General features: G+C 46.7%; 2 protein-coding genes across 6 annotated transcripts; both read left to right on the top strand.

Annotated features, from left to right (window-relative positions):
• The first annotated feature begins 22 nt into the window (after positions 1 to 22).
• On the top strand, positions 23 to 7,654 carry mbd3b (methyl-CpG binding domain protein 3b). Of its 5 annotated transcripts, none has more exons than XM_076039423.1 (8): positions 133 to 161; positions 2,653 to 2,718; positions 3,538 to 3,697; positions 4,197 to 4,334; positions 4,545 to 4,635; positions 4,720 to 4,897; positions 6,427 to 6,579; positions 6,662 to 7,654. In XM_076039423.1, the coding sequence occupies exons 1-7, from the start codon at positions 148 to 150 to the stop codon at positions 6,572 to 6,574; spliced, it is 795 nt and encodes a 264-aa protein (XP_075895538.1). In that variant the 5' UTR covers positions 133 to 147; the 3' UTR covers positions 6,575 to 6,579; positions 6,662 to 7,654. The 5 variants fall into 5 exon arrangements, with proteins under 5 accessions (XP_075895540.1, XP_075895538.1, XP_075895537.1 ...); XM_076039422.1 differs by having other exon boundaries at positions 2,650 to 2,718; XM_076039425.1 differs by lacking the exon at positions 2,653 to 2,718 and having other exon boundaries at positions 23 to 161.
• A 410-nt stretch (positions 7,655 to 8,064) lies between these two features.
• LOC142897247 (unconventional myosin-Va) lies at positions 8,065 to 21,686 on the top strand. The gene is made up of 35 exons (XM_076039415.1): positions 8,065 to 8,306; positions 8,810 to 8,920; positions 9,008 to 9,176; positions 9,939 to 10,083; positions 10,173 to 10,329; positions 10,422 to 10,565; positions 10,641 to 10,722; positions 10,796 to 10,903; positions 11,023 to 11,135; positions 11,259 to 11,527; positions 11,616 to 11,697; positions 12,458 to 12,598; positions 12,708 to 12,839; positions 13,113 to 13,196; positions 13,294 to 13,410; positions 13,510 to 13,607; positions 13,693 to 13,779; positions 14,144 to 14,464; positions 14,705 to 14,861; positions 14,980 to 15,219; positions 15,694 to 15,903; positions 16,020 to 16,113; positions 16,886 to 17,034; positions 17,146 to 17,352; positions 17,785 to 17,885; positions 17,979 to 18,096; positions 18,212 to 18,317; positions 18,405 to 18,530; positions 19,095 to 19,243; positions 19,670 to 19,756; positions 19,849 to 19,981; positions 20,068 to 20,353; positions 20,679 to 20,853; positions 20,946 to 21,026; positions 21,124 to 21,686. Exons 1-35 carry the CDS (start codon positions 8,280 to 8,282, stop codon positions 21,283 to 21,285), a joined length of 4,968 nt encoding a protein of 1,655 aa, XP_075895530.1. The 5' UTR covers positions 8,065 to 8,279; the 3' UTR covers positions 21,286 to 21,686.
• Positions 21,687 to 25,571: the final 3,885 nt, after the last annotated feature.

The following is a 25,571-nucleotide window of genomic DNA, read 5'->3' as shown; positions in this document are numbered from 1 at the left end:
TTTTGTTCATACCGTCAGCCAGACAGCGAAATTTACGTGGATAATGTCTTTCATTTTCTCCCATGGAAGGGGGAGGGGACTGAAAGAGGAGTGGGGAGAAGGGATTTAACATAGCGAGAGGCTTGAAAACGAGATTGTGTCTTCAAGATGGATAAAAGCAAGTAAGTGCGCCGTTTACGGGACAATAACTGCGCAATAAAAGGCGAGATAGCGGTTGTAAACGCGGCGTTCGATGCGCGATGTGTCGTTTTCGTTATACATTTAGCAAGTGCACTCGGTGGTCGCGCATTTGCACAAAAAAAGAGAGAGAAAAAAAGCGTCGCTCTGGCCTTCGGCTTTGGATGTTCGCCTTCATAAAAGCATTATTGCGACATGGCCCAGTTTTGCAGATTACGCCTGTTTTTTCATAGAAAACGGTTGTTACGCACGACACCGGTAGTGTGTTAGTCCGACGCAAATTCCTATGTCGCGTAGTGCAGATCATATGGTTTCTGCATTCGCCTTTCTCTCTCTCTCTCACACACACACACACACACACACACACACACAAACCCTCCATTAATGCATGACATGTTTGTAAAATGGTGCCTCCGCCTGAAATCAATGCGATCTACTTTGTTCATTCATAAAAGCCGGCTCTAACACGGAACGACAACGGGGAGCATTGTGGTGGTCGAAAACGACGGCGGCTCTCCGGTTTCATGTCGCCGAGCTTAAGACGTGAAAGTTTTCGCACGCCGTGTTACCGGAACACCGCAGGAAATTTGACTCCACCGGCGCGGTGATTTAGTGTGTGTAAATGTGAATATTGTGCGTCGGTCGTGCTTTGCTGTCAGCGGATCTACGCCGTCACCCTTCGCGCACTATTTGTATCGGCTGTTGAATTTATGTGCCCCATAGGTTTAACGTTGATGAGGCGGCCAGCCACCAGTGTCAAGCTGGATGGAAGACGATTCAAACATCCGGTTGGTGTTTCAAAACAAAACGGAAGACCGGACCACGAGGGTTTTAGCAATAAAATACGTGCAACGTAAAAAAAACAAAAAACAAACAAAACAAAAACAAAAACAAAAAACAACAACATTGCTCTCGTGTTTTGCTGCATGCTTTTGGGTACGGAAAAAATATTTTTTCTTTCGAGTTCATAGTAATTTCTTTTCTTTCCTGAGCTGGTTTGGCTGCACCGATTGAACTCGATGAACCTCACAGTCATATATGACCTGCACGACTTCTTACCTAGACGCATATGTTAAAGGGGCGGTACGAATCGAAATAAACATACATGTGTCATAATTACCTCCTGGAAACCTTTTTTTCCCTCCCAAATTAGTCGCGTTACTAACACTCCAACATTCTGAGTCAAAAACAGAGACAAATTAACCAATGAAAATATTAAGAAAATAGATAGATAAATAAATATTCAAGACTCAATCCAAGATGTATTTATTTTTGTCAAAATGCAAGCACAGCTAAATTTTGAGGAGTCTCTCGGCCTCTGCAAAAGGAAAAAATAGAAATATAGATGCAAGTTGTTCGAAATGTATTAGCAAACTACCGGGTGCAAGTTGTTCCAAATGTATTAACAAACTACCGAGTTGATCAATCACAGCGATGTGATATGTCTAATTGCAGTTACTGCATACGCTTCTAGTTAAAATGTACATCGTTCGTTCGGCCTCGCAATTATGCTTTTACGGCGAAGGACTCCGGCGGCGTCTTCCTGTCTTGAGCTCCGCCGCCCGATGCCCTAGATGTTATCCTTGCGGATGTAGTTGCCCCGGCGCCCCCGGCGCGGGGCGAGACTAGCCGGGCTGGGAGTGATGCGGCTGGAGCTCCGCGGCGGAACGATCTACGGCGCGACAAAGACGGGAGTTGCTGCTGTTAGCCGGGAGATCCCATTACCGAGGGCTCGTGTTGTAGCATGGTCCAAACAAAAGCGTAAGAGACGATAAGGCCTCGGAGCCCGAAAGAGGGAGAACTGAAATTATAATAATAACCACCGGCGCGTAGCCTCTTAAAAAAAAAACCAAAACAAACTCGCAGCGGACTAGTAGGGCGAGCCGCGGCGGTAAATGGAGAAGAAGAGGTGGGATTGCACGGCTCTCCCCAAGGGCTGGAAAATGGAAGAAGTGACCAGAAAGTCGGGTTTGTCCGCTGGAAAAAGCGATGTCTATTACTTTAGGTACTTAAACCACCGAGGGGCTTGTGTTCAATAAGTAGATGATGATGATGATGATGATGATGATGCACGGGACGGAAAGTGAACGGAGAGTGTGATTGAAGGAGGACCGTCGTTGGGGTGGAGGGGGTGGAGGGGGTGGGGAGGGGTGCTAGGTTTGTAAAGTTTGGGAGACGGTTCAGGCCACATCGTCGCGCAAGTGTTGGGATAAGGTTGCCAGCCAGCCAGCCAGCCAGCCAGCCAGGCTAGTTGTGGGAGTAGTGCTAGCGGCAGCAGTAGTAGTAGTTGTTGTAGTTGTATTAATCGCCGGACGCGGCCTTGAGATGAATAAACGCCAAACCTCCGTGTCTTCTTCCCAGTTGTTATTCCTCCTTCCTCCTTCCTCCTCCTCCACCACCACCACAACCACACTTTTTCTTCTTCATTTCCTACTGAAGTGAATCAACAACGCCAGATATGTTTTCATTTAGCAGAGGAGAAGAGCAAGATGAGGATCAGAGGCCAGACAGGGGGGAGGCGGGTCGGTTGTATAGTCTGTGGTAGGCCACCTCGCACCCTCCTACTGCTGTGTGACTGTTGCTGTGTGCTGTCAGACACGTGCATGACTATACTGGCACGCAATCCACCCATAGTTTGTTTGTACCTGCTGCTGTCATCGTCGTCATCGTTGTTGTTGTTGTTGTTGTTGTGCTCATCGCCTCTCCGGCTACCAGATATTGCTGCTCCTCGCCATGCGGAGCCCCCCCTACACCTCCTCCTCTTCATCATCTTCATCCTCCACCCTCCTCTCTCCTCCTCCCCATCCTGAGTCATCTCTCTTCGGTCAAGTGTTTAAGTGCTGCCATGTTTGGTTTTCATCTTCTGACATCGTGCTTCTTCACTTCCGCTGCTCAGTTTTTTTCGAGGCTGTGCTGTTGTTGTTGTTGTTGTTGTTTTTACATCGTTTACATGGTTAATTCCAGTCCAGCTGCTGACAGTGTGAAGTGGTGCAGCTTACTTGGTAGGACATCAGGGTTTAGGTGGGAGTCTTCCATCCAGGGTTGCATCCATCCCACCGAGTGATGTGGTTCTCAGTGCCCAACTTGAATGCGCTCCGTTTGCCTCTTGACCTGTTGCATGTTGTGGCTCTCGTTTTGTACTATTCTGTTTGGTGTGGGTGTGAGTGTTATTATTTTACCACAGAGTGACTTGTGTCCTTTGGTCACCTGCCTTCATCTCTGTTTGTTTCTTAGTCTTGGTGTCCTATTTTTTTGTTTTGTTCCAAGTCTCTTCTTGTTATTTGCTCTTTTATATGCATACACACACAAAAAAGACGATTGCGGTAATGTGTATTTTCCTCTCGTCCACCGACCCGCCAGTCCATCTGGGAAGAAGTTTCGGAGCAAGCCTCAGCTGGCCCGTTACCTTGGTAACCAGATGGACCTCAGCTCCTTCGACTTCCGCACGGGGAAGATGCTGATGAGCAAGCTGAACAAGAACCGGCAGAGGCTGCGCTATGACAACAACAACCAGAACAAGGTGAGACAAAAGCGGCAGACAGAGCGGCGGCCGCCGGTTCCAGAATAGAACCTGATTCCAGGCGGTCGTAGAACTAAATGTTTGGTTGGATGTTCTGAAAAAGTTGCATTTCCTGTTTGCGCAAATAGCTTATGTCATAATAATATACATCAATGCAGCAGTGGCTGTTTTGGTACAAACAAATAACGGTATGATTACATTTTATTTCAGTGTAAGACACCCTGATCTGAGAGTCCATTGTGTAACATTAGAAGGGATTTGTTGGCAAAAAATAGAGTAGAAAATATATTGGTTTGTATTTAGTGAGACAAAGTCACCAAAAACCAAATATGTATGTGTGTGTTTTGGTGATAGTTGCATTGCTGGTATGAAGAGCTGTTGGTCTTGTGGCTTACTAAACTATGTGCAGTTGGTGACCACGTGACTGGACGCTCTTATCTTGGTCACGTTGCACGGTTGCGTTCCCCCTTCTGATGCTCCTCATCCTCGTGTTCTCCAGGGCAAACCCGACCTGAACACGTCGCTCCCAGTGAGACAGACGGCGTCCATCTTCAAGCAGCCCGTTACGAAAGTCACCAACCACCCCAGCAACAAAGTCAAGACGGATCCTCAGAAAGCGGTCGACCAGCCCCGACAGGTTCGCTCGCTGCTCCGCGTCAGCCGTCATCTGTCACGTCTTGCCCGACGCCGCTCACGTCCGTAGAACTGGAAGAACCAGAGTGGAGTTCAAATGCGTCAAAAAAAAAAAGAGAAGCTGCAGCCAGTTGTTGCTTGACTTGTCTTTGTCTTTTCCTTTCATCTTTTCCTCTCGCCTCAAGCTGATGTTGTCCTCTCGGTTTCCTCACAGCTGTTCTGGGAGAAGAAGCTCAGCGGGCTCAACGCCTTCGACATCGCAGAGGAGCTGGTGAAGACGATGGAACTGCCGAAAGGACTTCAAGGCAAATTTTGCCCATTTTTCAGCTGTAACGGTCACCTGTTTCTTCACTGTCGAGTTTCCTCTAACCGTCCGGTTGGTCTCTCAGGTGTCGGCCCGGGATGCACCGATAAGACCCTCCTGTCGGCCATCGCCAGCGCCCTGCACACCAGCGCTGCTCCCATCACTGGCCAGCTGTCTGCGGCCGTGGAGAAGAACCCGGGGGTGTGGCTCAACACCACCCAGCCGCTCTGCAAGGCCTTCATAGTCACCGACGAGGACATCAGGTTGGCGTTCGCGTCTGCACACCCATTCTGTTTTGTCCGTTTACTGTGTTTGAGCCTGATTTGTTTATTTTCGGGCCGTCAGTGTTAACACATTAATCGTGATTAGTTAAGTGCAATCCATAACGCATACTTTTTTTTTTTTTTTTGCACTTTATTTCTAAGAATTTTCAATTAACTTACATCAAAAAAGGAACAACAGGACAGTGACCAAGACACACAGTAATAAGAAAGTAAATGACTAAAACAACAGAAAAAACAAAACAAAACAAAACAAAAAGAAAAGAGGGGGTGAAACAGTTTTTTCAAAGTGTTACAATGTCCCAGCAGAGCAGTCTCGGGGTCAGGTGTTACAATGACATTAAAGGTCAAAGAAAACCACTGAAAAATGAGGGACCAAAAGTTGTGTAGTTTTGGACAGGTCCAGAAGTGATGAACAAGAGTGCCTTCCACTGCATCACATTTATTACACAGTGGAGAGAGATTAGAAAAGATTTTGTTCAATGGGACTTTAGAGTAATGTAGTCTATGAACTATTTTGTACTGGATCAATTGGAGTCTTGCATTAATTGAGCAAGATTTAATATTAGCTAATACCTCATCCCATGATTCATCCTCAATCTCAATACCCAGCTCACCCTCCCAGGCTTGTTTTATTTTAATTGTTGACGAATCCACAGTACTTGAGAAGTCACCAACTGTTGCTGAGATTAGGTGTTTTGCTTCGGGAGGGCCTAGGAGAGACTTGATTAAAGCCGTATTTTCGGGTGGTAATTCATGTGACCCAGTAACCTGTCGGACGTAGTGCCTCACTTGTAAGTATCTGAGAGAAATAGATTTTGGAAGGGAGAATTTGGACTGCAGTTGTTCAAAGGAGCCAAAGTGTCCGTCAAAATAAAGATCTTTTAGACGAACAATACCCAAGCTGCTCCACTCTCTGAATGCTTTGTCTGGAAGAGATGGTATAAAAGCATGGTTCTGCCAGATTGGAGTGTTTACAGAGGTGTCTGGAAGCCCACAGCCTTTCCTAATTTGATTCCAAATCCTTTGAGTGTTGGACAAGAGCAAAATGATCCTTTCTGTAGACTGCAGAGGGCCTTGTGGAAGAGAAGAGGAGAGCAGGGAGAGAAGTCTTGCCGGCCAAACTTTTTTCAATGGCTGTGTTAATTTTTTTTGGTCATCGTTCACGCCCGACTCGAAGCGGCGCGCACCTCCACTGCCGGTGTGAACCCGGCCTAAGCCTGTTTGTCCCTTTTACTAACCCATAGTTAAAACTGCCTTGCAATTCAAACTGCAATTAATTGCAATTAACTATGAAGATTCTGCGATTAATCACGATTAAAAAACTTAATCATTTGACAGCCCTGATTCATTTATTTATATATTTTTTCCCTGATTTGCTTGAGCCATCATCATTTTGGCATCCTCACGCCCCCCAACTGGAACCCATTTAGTAGCACCAGCCTCGCACGGTCTCGTCCGGCCGCCACTGCCCGCGCTTAACCACTTCCTGTTGTGTCTGCCACGTGCAGGAAGCAGGAGGAGCTGGTGTACAGCGTGAGGAAGAGGCTGGAGGAGGCGCTGATGGCCGACATGCTGGCCCACGTGGAGGAGGCGGCCAGCGATGGCGAGGCCCCGAAGGAGGAGGGCAACGGCAGCGAGGACATGGAGAGCGTATAGCACAGGTGGGCTGGCGCGCAACCTCAACTCAACGACGGATTTGTTTTTGTGAATACGATCACCAACTCTGATTTTTAACTTTTGTAGGGTTCAAAAGGCTTTCGTCGACAGCCAGCGCAGCTCGGAGACCTGAGCATTAGGAGCCCCCGCAGCAGCCCCGGCCCACCTGATGACCTGACCTTCCCCCCACCACCAGCTGGAGCCCCTCCACCTCACTCTCGCTCCCCTTGTTTGAGCAATAGACCGGCAGCGTCGGCCAGATGTCTCTTCTCCTGAAACTCCACTGGATCGAAACCTCCACGCGGATTTCATCACATTGCATTTTTTTTTTTTTAACAAACTGACTTTTTATTGAAAAAAAAAATTGAAACGAGATCAAACGGACTTGCTAAACATCAAAACAACTTGCCTACACTCTTCAATTCAGTATTTGTTGATATTTTCCTACACAAAAAAAAAGCTTTGAGCAGATTTGTAAATTTTCAGACAATCATGTCGACTCTCACTGTTTCTATTTTTTTTCTTTTTCCCATAACGTTCAATCTGGTCTGGGTTCTTTTGTATCGTCGCGGGCAAATTGAAGGTGAATGTTGTGAATTTTTCGACGTGTCTCTTCCCTGAATCTTCTGATTGGCAGCTGCACAGATGTGACTGCAGAGGGAACACCTCAGGGTTGTTAAAGTCAGTCCAGGTGCCAACCTGTTGATACCCGTACAGATGGAGATGCGGCTGTCCCGATTCCATCCACTGGAGGGCGACACAGTTCAACGTATCTCGCGTGCTGAAGGAAATAATTCCCTGCCCTGTGTGAGTGTGAGCGCGTGTGTTACCCTGTGAGTCAGTATCGACCAAAGAGGAGACATGTCCTTGTAGAGGTTGTGTGTAACTTTACATTTAGCTTGAACCGATTATCCTTTTCTTTGGCTATTGTACGGCTGATCATTGTAGAAAAAAAAATACAAAGGTACACTTGATGGAGCAGGACTGGCACCTTTCTGATGTAGAATTTAATGATGTTTCTAACTCATTGTCATCATCGTGGTTACTCTTATTAAAGGTGCTTACTGATTTGAAACACTGCTCTTCGGTGCCAAGGCTGTTGTTTCCCTCATGTTTTGTCCACTTTTTTTTTTTTTAAAGTCACATGCAGCTTCCTTTTATACCTGCACACAAAGTTGATGACGCAGCAATTGAGTGATACTGTTTTTTTTCTTGTTTTTCTTTTTAGCCATAATGTTGATCTATGTGTCCAGTCAAAGTCACGGAATTCCCCTTGTCGATATTAGCAGGCTCATTGTGTGAAATGGATTTGATTGTATTGTTAATATTAATAATAATAATAATTAAAAAAAAAGTTACAACAGTACATCCTCCTGCCACCTCCTTGTCATTCATTGCAAAGTGTTGGAACCTGCCTTTTTATAGCGTGGCTGGAACAAAGTGCCGGAGCTGAGTGAGTCACACACACACGGCGTGCTGACTTTGGAGAAAGCCCTCTGGCTGCATCCTCCCGTGGATTAACTGTTAACCCAGCGGTCCCCGTGTCTTGTGTGTCAGCCTGGACAAAGTGCATCGCACCGTCACCCGGACACTTGGAGGCTTTTGTGCCTGATGTGCGGAGGATAGTTCACAAGTGTCTGGCAAATGCTGCCCGTTGCACCTTAAAACTTCAGCCATCTCTCTGAATGCTCTAAAGTTTGTCGGCATGGCTTCGCTGGAGCTGTACAGCAAGGTGAGAACGCCTCCGCTTTGTTTGTTTTTCTCTGTGTTTGATTTAATTCATTGATTAAATCTATGAGTCTCTGCTGCTGGATCTTGAGCGTTGTGTATCCGTCAACACTCGCCACATCTTGACAGCGCTGACCAGTTAAGTCCTTTACTGCTGCTGCGTGTTCTTAACGACATATTAAAAGATCTGCAGTCCACGATGCTTTTTTAAATTTGTAAAGTTGGCATGCATGAGATTCATCTGTAAAACATAAGATATCTTCAAGCAAAATGAAATTACGTTTAAAGTCGACCGTCTAATCCGTGTGAGCGGGATGCAGTAGGGTGACCGGAGTTAATTTTTAACACCGTTTAGCAGCCTTTTTATGCTGATGGGTGTCAAATACCTGGTGGTGGGGGGAAGGGAGAGAAGGAGCTGTTGTGTTATGTAATGAAAAAGTGCAGGTGCAGAATATTACGCATGCTATATTTTTGGGATACAGCCTGCTTTTTTGTATTTTTTCCTAGGGAGCTACTGTGTGGATTCCTGACCCAGATGCAGTGTGGGTGTCAGCCGTGCTCCTGCAGGCCTACAGTCCTGGAGAGAAACATCTCAGTCTGCAGCTCTCTGATGGAAATGTAAGAGGTGTAAACTAAAAAAAGAGAAGTGATTGCTGAGGTCTCCACCCAAGTCTCCACTTCGCTAACTTTCCTCTCCACTGCCAGGAGGTCCACTACCCGGTGGGAGCCGCCTCAGACCTCCCACCGCTGGGGAACCCAGACATCCTGGAGGGGGAAAACGATCTAACTGCTCTCAGTTTTCTCCATGAACCTGCCGTCCTGCACAACCTTCGGGTTCGATTCCTGGACTACAGCAGCATCTACACCTACTGCGGTGTGTTAGGGGTCCAAACCTGCGTACAATCTAAACAGACATGTGCCAACGGCTGAGGGCTCCTGTGCGCTTCTGTCCGGGAGGTTATGGCTCGTGATGTGAATTGTATTACTGTGGATCAAAGGTTGAAACCATGGAGGCTTCTCCCGCAATGCCACTGGTCTCACACGTCACCTCTTCCAGATCTTTATCTGTTATCACAGACTCCAGTGGAGCAGTCTAACAATGACGTGAAAAACTCCATAGAGCTTCAGAATATGACATAATTAGCCCTCTGTTTACAGCCTGAGTTTTAGCTACTGGCTTGGAGTAGTGCTTTGCTGAACTTTCACCATGTCTGTAGGGTGCTAAAAACTCAAAACAAGGTGGCAGCCATCAGAAGCAGGAACAAATGGCCTGGCTGGGGGGGGTGGTCATTAACTTGAAAGAAGCAGCTGTTCCCTTTGTGACATAACAGAGGGCCATTTTCATCTTTGCCAATTTAGCTCCTTGGAAGCCGAGAACGTAAAAGAAGTAAAGAATGGACTTTTGTCATTTCTTAGGGAGTTCTTCTTCTTGATAGACCAGAGACAGTTCACTGTTTGACACCAGTCATCTTGAGCCTTAATTTCCACTCTCTGCAGTCATGTGTCACAAGCAAGTGATCCACACTCTGCCCCTTTAACTTGAAAGTTGAATCTTACAACAAAAAAATTATCTGATCAATACTTTAATCATAAACTTCTAGTTCATATCATTAAGTCTCTCCTTCCGTCCCTCCAGGTATCGTGTTGGTGGCCATTAACCCCTACGACCAGCTGCCCATATATGGAGAGGAGGTCATTGACGCCTACAGCGGCCAGGACATGGCTGACATGGAACCTCACATCTTCTCTGTGGCTGAGGAAGCCTACCGCATGATGATCCGGTAGGTCCTCGCTCGCTTTGTGTGTGTGTTTTGTTTTTGGGTTGATGGTCAGTCACAGGTTGGTCAGTCACTGTTGTGTGTACGTGCAGGGAGGAGAAGAACCAGTCCATCATAATCAGCGGGGAGTCCGGCTCTGGGAAAACCGTCACGGCCAAGTTCGCCATGCGCTACTTTGCCGTGGTGGGAGGAGCAGCGCAGCAGACCAGTGTGGAGGAGCGGGTTCTGGCCTCCAACCCCATCATGGAAGTAAAGGACCCGTTAGTTGCTTTTCACCACGGCGGGGCTTTGCACACTTCTGTTGTTCTTGAAGGATGAGTGGCTTCCCTTTGTGTGTGCAGTCCATCGGGAATGCTAAAACCACCCGGAACGATAACAGCAGCCGCTTTGGGAAGTACATCGAGATCGGCTTCGGGATGAAAGGAGACATCAGCGGGGCAAACATGAGGACTTACCTCCTGGAGAAGTCGAGGGTCGTCTTCCAGGTGTGTAGCCGACACTGGACCGAAAACAATCAGTGTTGAGAGAAATGTCGCGACAAATACTCACGTGTCCGTCAGGCATCAGCGGAGAGGAACTACCACATCTTCTACCAGCTGTGTGCAGCCAGGGGCCTGCCTGAGCTGAGGGCCTTGAAGCTCAGTGAGTCCTCCTTCCCTTCGATCTCGTCTACAAGACATCACGTATTCTGATCACCGCAGCCCATTTCTTCCAGATTCACCTGAGAACTTCCACTACACCAGCCAGGGAGGTCAGATGACAATCCCCGGCATTGACGATTCAGTCGACCTGGAGCGCACTCGCAATGCCTTCACCATCCTAGGTCCGCAAAAAGTCTCAAGCCGTTGACTCCAACTAGAACACATCGGCTCCTTCAGAATATCTTCTTTTCTTTGCACTGCGCTTGCACCTCACTGACATCACAGCATCTTTAAATTGCAGGAGTGCAGTCGGACCAACAGATGGAGATCTTCAGGATACTGGCTGCTGTGCTCCATCTCGGGAATGTCAACATCGAGGGTATTGGAAGGGATTCTGAACGGAGCTCAATCGATGTAAGAGGTTCATTTACATATCTGCCACAAGTCTCCTTGTCAGGTTTTCTATAGTCATTCTTCTGTTCTCCTTCCAAACATTTCCTCCAGAATCACCCCCAAGTTGTTGTTGTTTCCTTGCAGGCAGACGACAGCTCCCTGGCCATCTTCTCCAAGCTGTTGGGAGTGGAGAGGTCTCAGATGGCCCACTGGCTGTGTCATCGCAGGCTGGCCGTGGGCGGCGAGATGCTGGTCAAACCACTTCCCGGGCAGCAGGCGCTGGAGGCCAGAGACGCACTGGCCAAACACATCTACGGGCAGCTGTTCACCTGGACGGTCCAAAGGCTCAACTCTGCCCTGCGTGCACAGAGGGAGAAGCCCAAGTCCTTCATAGGAGTGCTGGACATCTACGGGTAAAAAGTCTGGATTTCTCTGACTTGGACAGAGCTGAGTGTCTACATGCAGCGTGAACCTAGCGAAGGGTGTTTTCTGTCTGTGCAGGTTTGAGACTTTTGATCGCAACAGTTTCGAGCAGTTCTGCATAAATTATGCAAACGAAAAACTGCAACAGCAGTTCAATCGGGTGAGTCGAGAACATTGTTGCTTTTCTGTCCTTGATTGAGTTGATGTCAAACTAGACAGACAGTTAACATCTGGGACAATCCAATGAAAATGAAGCTTGGAAGTTTAAGGTTTTTTACTTGTTTCATTGTATTTCCATATTGAACAGTGTAGTTGAATCCACTCTCACTTTTTTTTGTAAAACTGCAGCAAACATACAAACAAAATCTAATTATCATCACTCTTCACAGTATTTCCATACAATTCAAATGTTATATATGTATATATGTATATACATATATATATATATTCAAATGTAAAAGCTAAGTAGCAAACTATGGTTAGCAATTCTTAAAAGTAATCAAAACTTCACCAAACATGAAATTATTCACCCCGTCACCATCCCAGCATCATTGGACAACAAATAAGCATGTCAGCATCTACTTACAGGCATATAGTTTCCAAATATTGCCATCAGCAAGAACATGAACTGCACACACAAACTCCGTCACAACCAAAATGGAGTGCCAATAATGGACCAAAACCAAGTACAGCTCCAGCACAGTTGCACTGTACATTTGATCATGTTAGAACCATTTTAGCCATTGAAATGACCTTTTTACAGCTGAAATCCAACCTATTCGTCCATTATGATTATTCACAATTGAGGTTTTCTTTCAATCTTATTCAGATTCCAGGCAAAACACTTAGTTGAATCCTTATGAATAATCACCAAGGTTTATTTATTTTTATTTTTATTTTTTTTTTACTTTTTCTTCCAGCATGTGTTCCAGCTGGAGCAGGAGGAGTACATCAAGGAGGAGCTGGCCTGGGACACCATCGCCTTCAGCGACAATCAGCAGTGCATCAGTCTTATCGAGGGCCAGCTAGGCCTGTTTGATCTGCTGGACGAGGAGTGCAGGGTGAGTGAGTGGTGCAGCTCAGCAGTTCGTACAGCGGGCAGTCACTTTAGCCGCTATATGTTCAAAGCACCGCATCCAAAGGTTGAACTCATGTCTCTGCGATCATCAGATGCCCAAAGGTTCGGATGAGAGCTGGGTGCAGAAGCTCTATGACCAGCACCTGACCAGCAGGCCCCACCCCTTCTTCCGCAAGCCTCGCATGTCCAACAGCGCCTTTATTGTCGATCACTTTGCCGACTCTGTGAGTATTGAGAGCCAACACGCTGTGCGGAGACAAACTATGCTATGAGCACAACTCATTAGATCCACTGGCAAAATTTGGCTGAATGCTGTTTCTGTTTGACTCCTTGCTTCCTTCCTAGCTTTAAAATGATGACGAGACAGAGGTGATAAGAGTTTGTTTGAAGCGTCAGTTAGCTGGAAAGACTTTGCAAAACCTGGCTGACATAGCATAAGTTTCTTGTGTTTTATATTGATGATATTTAAAATATCATGCACTTTTATTTTTTGACAGGTGCAGTATGAATGCGAGGGTTTTCTAGACAAGAACCGGGACACCGTCTTTGAGGAGCTCATCAACATCCTCAAAGCAAGTCAGGTACTGCCTCCACGTATAAATATGGATACACTTCTTTGCTTTTGAGTGGGACTCCTCGACGGTCACTCACCGGTGCGTCTGCGTGTCTGTGTGTCAGTCTGAGCTGGTGGCCGAGTTGTTCCAGCTGCAGGGAAACGTGCCCCCTGTGGCCAATGGGAGCGTTCGCACAGGAAAACGAGCCACCAGAGAGCACAGGCTGACGGTGGGCTTCCAGGTGAGCTCTCACAGTGCCATATCTGGTGCAGCTGTTCAATCGTTTTTTGGATTGACAATTCGTATTATTACATTTTGGCTCCGTTTTGCTGCTTGGCAGTTCCGTCAGTCCTTGCAGATGCTGATGGACACCCTCAACAGCACAGCACCTCACTACGTCCGCTGCATCAAGCCCAACGACCTCAAGGAAGCTTTTTTGTATGAAGAAAAAAATTCAGTCATCTATTTTTTTTTTATTATTATTTTGAAATAAATGTTTAATCTGACTGTGTTGATTTGTCAGGTTCGACCCTCACAGGACAGTCCAGCAGTTGAGAGCCTGCGGCGTGCTGGAGACAATCCGCATCAGTGCTGCTGGATACCCGACCAGGTCTTCACCTCTCAGATCATCTGCAAAACTCTCATACAGACAAGTGAAATAATCAAGACATTGTAACAAAGGATGAGTTCACTTCTGATTCATGGTTTAATGAGGGATTATACACAAACAATGTTGGTTTTTCATTCCATTTGATGCTAAAACATCAAAACAAAAGTAGTTTGTTGTCATACATATAAATACATATATATGAAAAGTAAATATTAATTTAAATTTCAAATTAAAAAATGGTTGCAGATTTTTTGTTTCCTATATGTGTAAATCAGTCATTCTGCATATTAATAATTCAAATAGCCAGCATGCTCAGAAGATTTTGACATTAAAACTCAATCTAACATTGTTCCTTTTTCTCTAGATGGACATATGAGGAGTTCTTCATCAGGTACCGCATCTTACTCCAGGGCCCCCAGGACCAGAGTCAGGCCCAGGCTCTGTGCAGAGAAGCTCTGCCAGAACTAATCCCGGACCCAGACCAGTACTGCTTTGGAAAGACCAAAGTGTTCTTCAGGGCCGGTCAGGTGGCTCTCCTGGAGAGGCTGAGAGCTGAGAGGCTGTGCCTTGCTGCCGTGATCATCCAGAGTCGGGTCAGAGGCTGGCTGGCCCGACTCAGATACACCCGCATCTGCTGGGCCACCATCACCATCCAGAAGCACTGCAGAGGAGCTCTGGCCAGGCGGTGAGATGACCTTCAAACATCTATTTGATTTGGTCTGATCGGATCTGGTCTGGTGTGGTCTGATCTGGTCTGGTCTGGTCTGGTCTGGTCTGATCTGGTCTGATCTGGTCTGGTCTGGTCTGATCTGATCTGATCTGGTTTGATCTGGTCTGATCTGGTCTGGTCTGATCTGATCTGATCTGATGTGTTTTCTTTTTGTTTTAATACGTCTCCCATCATCCTTTGCTCTGTTGGCTGCAGCTTGGCTCTCAGCCTGCGCTACACCAAGGCCGCCTTGGTGATTCAGAAAACCTACCGCATGCTGGTGGTCCGACAGCTGTTCCTCGTGATCCGAAACGCCACCCTCACCATCCAGGCTTTCACCCGAGGCACACTGACACGCCGCAGATACAGAGCGGTCAGCGTTCAGCCCACACGCTCACTCACCACCAGCCAAATTAGAAACCCTGCCAGCTTGATTTTCTTGTGTTTGTAAAGTAGAGGCCAATTAAACCCCTCTAACTCTCCTCCCACAGTTTTTGGCGGAGCGGGCGGCCGTGCTGCTCCAGGCCAGGGTCCGTGGGTGGCTGGCCAGGCAGGCGTACAGGCGCGTGAGGGCCGCGGTGGTGCTGCTGCAGTGCTGTGTGCGCCGCAGGGCGGCCAGGAAGGAGCTGCTGGGGCTGAAAGCCGAGGCCCGCTCGGTGGAGAAGTACAGAGAGCTCAACAAGGGCATGGAAGTCAAATTGATGCAGCTGCAGCTCAGGGCCGATCATCAGGTGGGTGGCGGCCGGCGCACGCAGCCGCCCGAGAGCTTTTTGCCACGTCGGCGCATGATCTGACTCTGTAGATCGGGAGAGAGATAGAAAGACGGTTGATTTGTGGGAAAATGTTGTTATACATTTCCAGGGTTCCCATGGTAATGAAAAACTACAACACAGCTAAGACCAACACAAATACTATGCCTGTATTTGGATTGTTTTAAGCTATTAGCTTAGCTTAGTTTTGCTTAGCTTCTCTCTTTTTTGCTGGTACTCTTTAGTTGTTGGGTTTTCATTGTTTTAAATATCCCGTACGCTTTCACTCATAATTTAAGGACTTTGTGTTGTACTGTATTTGTGGAAGGGTGTTGCCGTACAAAAATGTTTTTTTGTCCATGCGTCCCCAAAGTGCAGGATACATGATGCTAAAAGTGTAAATAATCCTCTTTATTTCACTAATGAGGAGGCGACTGAACGTGTTCTTGTGTTCAGACCAGAGAGAGCGCAGCGCTGAGAGAGACCCTGCAGGCGGAGCGGCAGGCCTCCGCCACCGAGCTGCAGACCCTGAGGGCAGCGGCGCAGAAACTGGAGGCCAAAATCAAAGAGAAGCCTCTGCCGGCTCCCGCCGTCAGCGAGAAGGAGCTGGAGGAGAGGAAAAGAGCCGAGGAGAAAGCTGCCAAGGAGATCCTCCGGCTCACAGAGGTCGGGCCGCGCGCATATTTTAAACCCAGTCTGCCTGGAAAACACACTTTTTGCCCTGCTGTCGGACTCCGGATGAACTTTGAATAATCTCCAGTTTGCCCTCGTTACGTCTCCAGGACGTGCAGACGCTGCGGGAAGAAAAGGAGCGTCTGGGTCACGAGAGAGACGAGCTGTCTGCTCGCCTGCTGGAGCAAGAGAAAACACAAGAAGGTAGCGTCACACCGCGGTCACCACCAGGTGGAGCACTTTAGTGCTTTAAGGCAGAGTTCCCCAACCTTTTTTCTTTTTTTTTTTTTGTAACAACGGCCCGGTTGAAAGTGAGACAATATTTTCACGGACCGGCATGAAAATTGTGGTATTTTCTAAATATAATAACGAACGTGATTCCACTGTGTACACCTTTGGAACTTTTGAAGGCTTCATTGCCACATTAGAAAGATGCAAGTCGCATGTTAAGCAGAGTGGGCTTGTTGCGTAGGAGTCTTCTGTCGAGATAATGATAAAATTGCTCGCTAGCTTGCTGGCTCGTGGGTTTAATCTAGCGGTAATGTATCACGTGATCGGGACAAGCGCCTTGACATGCGTCAAGAGTTGAGCCATAGATGGATGTAATTTAGAGAATCCGGTAATTTTTTCACAATAAAGTTGTTCAGACTAAGATAATAAATAAAACGGAATTAATTTAACGGAAGTTAATTATTCTTTCTCTGACCCACGGACCGGGGGTTGAGGACCGCTGCTTTAGTTTAGTTTAGTTTTTATTTTTGCACAGTTTAAAAAGTATACAACGAAACAAGATAACAAATTATATGTAGTGCAGGGAGAGGCAAAAACAAAACAAAACCCAAAAGGCTTTTTTGAAGTCTCCACCTAAAGTAACATTAAACAATTAAAAAATTTCAAAAGTTATGAGAAACTTCCAACTGAAAATGTGCAACAACTAAGCCTCAGTGTCTTTGTTTGTGTTGATGCATGCGTGCAGAGCGTCTGGAGCAGGAGGTGTCTCAGAGGAGCACCGCTCTGAGGACAGAGCTGGACGAGGAGAGGAGGAAGTACCAGGGTCTCCTGAGAGAGTTCACCAGGCTGGAGCAGAGATACGACAACCTGCGGGAGATGAATCAGCTGGCTGAGGTGCCGCCACCACCACCCACCACCCATCACAACACTCTGAACTGATGCAGACAACACCATGAGCTCCACTGCTTACCTGTCTGTGGGTGTTTCCTTTTATTTTTAACCCAGCCCGCATCACCGTCAGCCCAAGGCCACAGGAGGACCAATTCAGCCCAGAGTGTGAGCCTGGAGCCTCTGTCGCCGCAGTCCCTCACCCCCCTCTCCGTCTCACCCTTCCCCTCCGCCTTCCCCTCGCCCGAGCAGCAACGCAGGATCAGCGTCACCTCCCCGCCACCGGACAGGAAGCTGTTTGCGTGGAGGAACGAAGGAACCATGGTGAGACATCTCAGGAGGAAGACAAACGAGTTCATCACAGTTACAGTACGATGGGCTGTGCTGTCGATTGTTAATGAGCCACTTTTGCTCGCATGGCCCTTAACAACAAGTCTAATGTGACAAAAGTGATTCACAATAAAATCAACAGAATAGCATGCATACAGTAGAATCAAGGAAAAACTACAGAGAAGAAAAAGAAACAGGGCATTCTCAACAAAGTAGTCTTAAGCCTGGGTTTAAACAGTTGTGGTTGAATAGCAACAACATCCATGTGGAAAGTCTGGGTGCAACAGCAGAAAAAAGCCTCCCTGTACCCCTGGAAACTCCAACAGAAGTTGGTTTTATTGGTCCAGAAATCCTCCTTTCCCTCCTAACATCCTGAAAAAGAAGGCTGTGGCCGTTTCAACGTTTCAAAATCGTGTCCACTATCAGGAGCAGCTGATGGAAGTGATGGACGTGGCCAAAGTCCCGGCCGTCAAGATGAAGGGAGAAGACCTGGCGCATGCTTACGATGCCGTGCGGGTGGCCAACAAGTCAGTCTGCTCTTTTGCAAACTTTCTTCTCACCTTTTCATTTTTTCTTTCCCCTGTCTGACTTGTGCCAAACTCTCCCTCTTATGTGTTGAGGTTTCTGGAGAGCCAGCTGCGTGGCCAGCGCAGTCAGCAGGAGGAGAGTCTGAGAGCGCTGCAGGAGCAGGCTAAACAAAGGGTCTCTGGTTCTGCCTCCTCTGATGAGCAGTACCAGGTACATGAAGGAGATGAAGCTGGAATAAAACTCCATTTGTCCCTTAGAAGTTTTGCAACTTAGTACAAAAAGCGCTCAATTCTAAGTTTAAGATTGAATTGTTTTTGTTTTTCAGGACCTCCAGGAGCTGCTGGAGGCCAGAGAGAAAGAGTGTGTCCAGCTGAGGCGAGAGCTGAAGGAGCTCAGGAACACCGTCTCACTCAGAAGACTCCTGTCACACGGTAGGAGGAGTCCTCAACAGTGATTGAAGGGAAACGCAGCCGGGTTCTCATTCTCTTGGGTCTTTTTTTCCCCTCTCCCATCCAAAGTTCTCCCATTAGCTCTCAGCCCAGCGACGGGCTCCGGTCCCGGCCAAACCAGGCAGGGAACAGTCATTGGTTTACTGGAGTGCAGGAAGAGAGATGAAACCAAACTCATCAAGAACCTCATCACAGGTGGGACTGAAACCTACTGGGTTCTTTCTTCTGTGTTTCCCCCCTCCCTGCTGCGCCTGCATTGACTAAATCTGACCAGACAAACAGAAAACCGAGCCACGGTTTCCCACAAATACCACTACAACAGACCCACAGCCAGTCAAATCAAGACATTGAATGACATTTTAACAAGCTGATCGAAATTGTTCAGTGTTGTGTTGATTTTTTTTTCAATTGTCACATCTAAACCCCGCTACTCCTCAAAACCCAGTTTATTGGCACAGTCATATTCTGACTGACTGACAAATTGATTTTTACTTATATTCAATCATAATCTTTAAACAATAATTAGGTTACATCTGTTAATCATAATAATGAAATGATTTTTTTTGATTATTTGACTCGTCCCCGAAACATAAACCTTGGAAAACCGCTGCCCTAAATATTCAAATGAACAAAGACTTTTGAAGAACAGCTTGAAAAAGTTTTCATGTCGGTAGAATCACTCGGGCGGTCGGGCGTGAATTATTTAGCGTCGCCGACCCGTCTGCGGTTAACCAGCGTGACCTTCTCCCTGTGCTGCAGACCTCCGCAGCGACGTGGCCCTGTCCCTGCCAGCTGGTCTGCCCTCCAGCGTGCTCTTCCTGTGCATCCGTCACGCCGACTGCAGGGACCAAAGTCAGGCCCAGTCGCTGCCGGGCGCTGCAGTTGCAGCGATGAAGACGGCGCTGAAGGTGAAAAACGCAACCCCACGGTTTGAGTCTTAGGAATGTTTTTGTCGTGAGCTGTGTGTGTTCAACTCTAACTGCGGAGGAGATGTTAAATGAGCCCTCATCCTGGACTCCAGTGAAGCAGCCTCACAGGATCTGCGCTCTTCTGTCTGCTTGATTATGGCTCATAATTCCAAGTGTATTGCCGTGGGTCAAAGGTCAAATCAGACAGGCTCCTCCTACAATGCCACAGGTGTAAAGGTCCCAGTTTACCTATTTTCAGTTTGTTTGTTTTTTTTCCATCGTGTTAATCCAGTGAAACAACTTAATCATCCAGCTCAACTGCAAACAACGCCTGCAACTCAACTCCTGGATTTTTCTCTCATTGCTTTGCAAAAGGTCTAATGGAGTAGAGTCCTACTGTTTCCTGACTAGTGTTTCCACCTGCAGAAACACAACAGTGACGTGGAGATGACGGCGCTGTGGCTGAAAAACGCCTGCCAGCTGCACGACCTGCTGACCCAGCACTCGGAGCAGGTAGAGTGACGACGCAATGACCCCTGACCCCGCCGACCCGGCATCTGAACTTTCGCTGCGCTAACATCTCGTCTATTCTGTTCGCTCTGCAGACCCTCGACTCCGAAGAAATTGTTCCTTTGAACGCCGACACAAGCGAAGTGCTGCGCGTCTTGAGTAACCTCTGCATCCAGGCCCACCAGCAGCTCATTCGCATCGTGGAGGATCGTCTGCAGAGCATCATAGGTGGCGCCGCGTCACACCTCCGATCATCACACTTTTTATTTTTTTTTTACATTTTCTCACCTTCTCCCACCCTTATACTCTCTCAGTACCCGCTCTGCTGGAGAGCGAGACCATCGGTTTTTCCAGCTCGTCTTCGAAGCTGGTTGCGTCCAGGAAGCGAGCCAACTCAGACCCCAGAGTGGTGGGAGGCGAAATGGCGTCGCTCCTGAGGGAGCTGGGAGCTCTCCACGCAGCTCTGACCCGCCAGGCGCTGCCCACCATCCAGATGGAGCAGGTTTTCCACGAGCTCACCTACCACATCGCCGCCACGGCTCTGAACAACCTGCTGCTGAGGAAGGACATGTGCTCCTGCAGCCGGGGCATGCAGATACGGTAGAGACGCACCCGCAACTCTTTGGCTTATCAAGTTTTGAATTGCCTTTCAAATTTTTTACGCAAGTAAGTTAATAATTAATGATGATTATTTATAAATCAATGGAATCAGCTAAATTCTCCAGTTTAGTATCAATAAGGTGCGTCTCTCTGTTGATCAGTTAATACGTCAAGTTGTTGTAGATCTGTCTGAAATTATATGGAAATACATTTGACATATTTTAATTAATAATTGATTCATTCATATTGTCACATTTCTGCTGTTGTTCTGCAAATAAATGAATATGCCAGGTTACTTAGTAGCATTTTTTGTCACGTCTCTCAGCTACAATGTAAGTCAACTCGAGGAGTGGCTGCGGAGCCGAGATGTGCACGCAGGGGGCACTGTTGATACATTAGAACCCCTGATTCAGGCTGCGCGGCTGCTGCAAGTGGCGAAAAAGACTGATGCTGACGCCCAGGACCTGGTCCTCACCTGCACTGCCCTGTACAACCAGCAGGTGGCTCACCGCATTTCCCTACCTCCCTCACTAGACACAACTTCTGCGTTGGCCATGTCACACAAACTGATGGCATCTTGTTTGTGTTACAGGTTGTGAAGATTCTCACTCACTACACCCCCCACGGTGACCTGGATGAAAGAGTCACTCTGAATTTCATTCGGACTGTCCAGGTATTATAGGCTGTTGCAACACATATCTTTAGTAGTTCAAACGTGTGTGTGTGTGTGTGTGTGAGATGGTTTGACCCACTTGTCTTTGCTGGTGCAGGGCCTCCTGAAGGAGCGGCCCTGGGGACAGGCGCCACAGCTGCTCATGGATGTGAGACGAATGTTTCCGGTAACGTTCCCCTACGTGCCTCCTCCCACCCTCCACGCTGACCAGCTTGTCATCCCAGACATCCTGAAGATCTCTTTCCTGCGCAAAGTCTGAAAGCCCCCCTTATAAGTTTCTTCACCTGTGGAGCAAACATTGAGTTGCATGTTATCCTTTTCCTCCCATGATTTTAGATGAGTTTCTATAATATTTCTAATGCAATTTTTTCTGTAGAAGTGCAAAAGGCTTCATGGAAACTCAGTAGTTGCAATACGCAGTCTGTCCATTCAGTGGCAGCAAATCTCCCACTGTAAATTAGTGTGTGGTGTTATTTTTAAAGGAGTTTGAGTACTCTTCAATGCGAAAAGATTTATATTTGGCCTCACCAGTCTAAATAGCATTTCATCTATAAAATAGAACAGAATTTCTTTGATTTGTATTCATAAAGTTTCTGATTGCTGTCAAATAAATGGAAGATGCTTCACATCAATAAAGAAACAGATGTCTTTTTCAACATATGTTCTTCTTCCTCTTCTTCTTCTTCTTATTACTATTGTTATAGTAAGGGATGATTTAATTTGCTTAAATGTGGTTAAAGAGGTTGATGGTTTGACTCTGCTGACTCCTCAAGGGAGGATTTGGGCCAATCATTGTGTTAGAGACGACGTACTGTCGTCAGAAACTCCACAAGGTCTTCACGACTGAGGCACTTCTCCCACCTCATTTATCTTGATATCTTTTGCTGAAGGACTTTAAAACAAAACAACGCTCATAAGGGTCGAACCAGCAACCTCTTGGTTTACAGTCCATGCTTAAGTTAAGCATGAAACCAGATGATACGGCACAAAAACTCAACACACTGTCTTTTTTTTCCCAGGAGCCCGAAAATTGAAAACATGGGCAAAACACACAGGGAAGACTGTTCTATGGTAGTTCAGCCTGAAAAAGAGCGATAGATAGCAAAATCTCAACATGTCCGAAAATGGAAAAAAAGTCATACTATCCACTGTTGTTTTTTTTAGGCAACTCCTATTACTATTGCTATTACTTTTCCATAACAGTTTACTATTGAAAAAAGTGATATGATGCAAAATTTCAACTTGTCCGAAAATGGAAAAGGTCATACTGTTGTTTTTTTTCGGTGGCCATAAAATTGAAAGTCCCAAACCCACCCGAAACATGTAGGGAAGAAAATCCTAGTTTGTCCGAAAATTAGGAAAACAATCAGTCAATCGTTTGTTGTTTTTAACTCCTGTCCCGTTCCGCTTGTTCCTTCCCAATCTCAGGCCAGAGTAAAAAAAAATTCCTGACCCCTCCCACTTTTGGTAAATGTGAACAACTCCCATCCCACTCATATTCGGAATGACCTTGAGTCCGTTAACGTAAGCCATTAGGAAGCCTCGTTTTACACAAGCCAATGGGAAGTCTTGTTTTTCCTTTCTTTTAAAATTGTAATTGCCTTGGTGGCCTTTCACAAAAGAAAAAGTGGACAAAAAGTGAGTTTTTCCCATTTTATTGGAAGCAGAACACAGTGGGACTGCAGTCCCAGTCATCTCCGACCCCCAATAATAACAGCCAGAATAAAAAAAACAAAACAAACAAACCCAAAAATTAGAAACATTTCGTGTATAAAAAAAAAAACCTCATGCGAGTACTCGGTACCACTACACGTCATCATCAGTAATACATATTTATATATTCACAAACATTTGAAAAATAGAAAACAATAATGGGAAATATCAAAATCAAACTAGACAACCAACCATTGGCATCAAACATCAAATAAGTATGCGTGCTGGCACAATATACATTGTTTTTTGTTTGTTTTAATTGTTCCTATCATGCACCGTTTGTGGAAGTACAGGACGTGACGCAGCACGGCGTGTGCGTGCTCCGCTCGCCGGGGACGGCTCATGCACCTTTTGGTCCACCGTGTGCTTTTTGTTGTGCTTCTAACATCTACCTTGGTCCTGAACTTCTGTGTTCCCCCGTTTCTAGACAAATCAAATGTCAACACCGGACAAGCAGTGGAGGAATCCCAAATCATCATTGTCGACAGCAATAAACAAAGAAACACACCCATAGAGATTGTTTTCGTGGCATTTTTTTTTTCCAGCTATGTGACAGTTTTGTGGACCCGCTGTTTGAAGTTATCAAAAGACGTGTGCGGAATTCCTCTTGAATAAAAGACCTCGCACACACACCAGAGAGCGACGCATGTTATGTTAAGATTGGCTGTTTGTTTTTCTTCTTTTTTTTTTGCTTCTTCTACGACTCATTTTTGTGCAAAATCTCTTGCTATTAATCTCCAGCTCACGCTCGGCCCTCCTCCTCTGTCTCTTCAGCTACATACCTTGACTGGGTGTCAACAGGCCCTTCAGAGAGAGACGGAGAGACAGAGAGAGAGAGAGATAGAGAGACACCCAGCGCAAGAATTCAAGTCTACAAAGGAGCAGCAAACCTTTTCTTTTTCTCTCCCGCACCACCACCACACCTCACTCCCCTGATGTGACGCTGGCGCCCAGGTTTTTTACAACACTGGAATCAAAACCCTGTCCTTTAGAGCTCCACATTCATTCCCTTCCCCCAGCGAGAAGTTCCGCAAAACAAAAGAAACCCCCCTCCCCCAGCCTCTGGTCCGCTCCACCGCAGCTGTGATACTTGGCCCGTTACAATAGAGACAGCAATAACAACGCATCGGACAAAACGTGTGTGCTGATATCGAGAAACCCACGATGTAAACATTAGAAGACTGCTTTGAAGAATGACTTGTCTACACTGGTTTTCTTTCTTTCCTAATAGATGCATAGAGTTCAGCTTGTTTTTTTTGTTTTTTTTTGGGGGGGGTGTCTTTATCAATGGAGGACACCCTGTGATAGTTACACTTGACTTGACTTCCACACAACTCGTCATACAAATGAATGGAGACGTAAACCAAGCACAGATTTCTTGTTTTTTTTTGTTTTTTTTTATGAAAATAGAACTTGAGCTAGGAGATATTTTAGTAAACTGAAAAGACACCCCGGAGTGTTAGGGAGGGAGGGGGGAGTGTTGCGAGTGAGACAGCGGGTGCACAGAGGACCCGTGTGCTCGCTCTGCGTCTGTCTGCTGTTCCCAACTGCTGGACCTCTATGAGGAAAACGTCAGTGCCAGACTCGGGTGGAGCTGGATCTGCAAGCCCTTAATAATCTGGAGGATCAAGGATCCCTTGAAGGAACGCAGGTGCAGCAGTTTGTGCACACTGTTGCTTTTGCTTCTTTTCACCTTGGAGAAAATTACTACGAGCGTTTTTGATAAATGCCGATTTTGTTTTTTGGCAAAAACGGTCCGATGAAAAGTAGCATTCGAAATTCAACTTACGGCACTCCAGCGATGGAAAATCAAAAAAGACAAAGACGCAGATGTCGGATATGACGTGTGTGTGTGTGTGTGTGTGTGTGTGTGTGTGTGTGTGTGTGTGTGTGTGTGTGTGTTCGCTTCCCGTGAGTGCGGTGGCAGGTAACAGGCAACACGGAGGGTCACACGATGAGGTCGACGTTTGAGACGTTTCTTCTGCACGAGCACAAACTCAGACACAGGAAACACAGGCACGCCGCTCTCGCGCACGGTCCGGTACGCTGTGCGGGAAAAAACGCAAGCGCCTCCCTCACAACTCCCTTTGCAACAGCTGCTCATTTTAAAAAAGACGCGCACAAAAAAAGCGTACGAGGGTCGACGAGACAAAAGGCATTGGAGGTGTCGGTCGGGCAGTGTGCTCTGTTACAGGGAAGAGACGGACGAGCGTTCCACTGATATCATCCTGTGTATAAACCTATGCTATGTCTTTCATATACTATTAAATAGACTGTGATATAGATATCTATATATACTTTCCATCTTCAAATCATTTAAACAAGATAAAAAATAAATCTGACAAAAAATAACTAAGTCCTGCTTCGTCCCCATTCTGTGATTCCCACCTGATATTTGGAATGTTTCAACACCTGGCGGCCGTATTTGTTTGCGGTCAGCTGTTTTTTGGGGGGCGGTGGGGTCGTTGGTTGGGTTGTGCTTGGGGGCTGATCTTGGCATATTTCGACATTGTGTTGGCACTTGCGGCCCTTTCTCTGAGTGCATTCAGATCAGGGAAGGGACGAGACAAACCGGGAACTCGAGGAGACGAGGCGGTAAAAGGCAGTGAGCCAAAAGTTCCAAAGTTTCTCACCGTGACCTGTCGAGTGTGTGAGTGTATGGACAGAGAGGGAGAGGGAGAGAGGGAGGGAGAGAGAGAGAGAGAGAATGGCAAAGTATGGCATGGCTGAGCTCTTCGTACAGACAGAGGAGAGCTGACATAATGCTGTCTGATTTAAACTCTATGCAATGTGTATCAAAACGATGGCTGACAGAGTGTCTGCAGGTGTCTG

This window comes from Nelusetta ayraudi, unplaced genomic scaffold (assembly GCF_046127955.1).
Source record: "Nelusetta ayraudi isolate G7.1 ecotype Tasmania unplaced genomic scaffold, CSIRO-AGI_Nayr_v1 ptg000059l, whole genome shotgun sequence".
Classification (NCBI taxonomy): Eukaryota; Metazoa; Chordata; class Actinopteri; order Tetraodontiformes; family Monacanthidae; genus Nelusetta; species Nelusetta ayraudi.
Note: the sequence above shows the minus strand (reverse complement) of the source record. Positions and strands in the feature narration are given on the sequence as shown.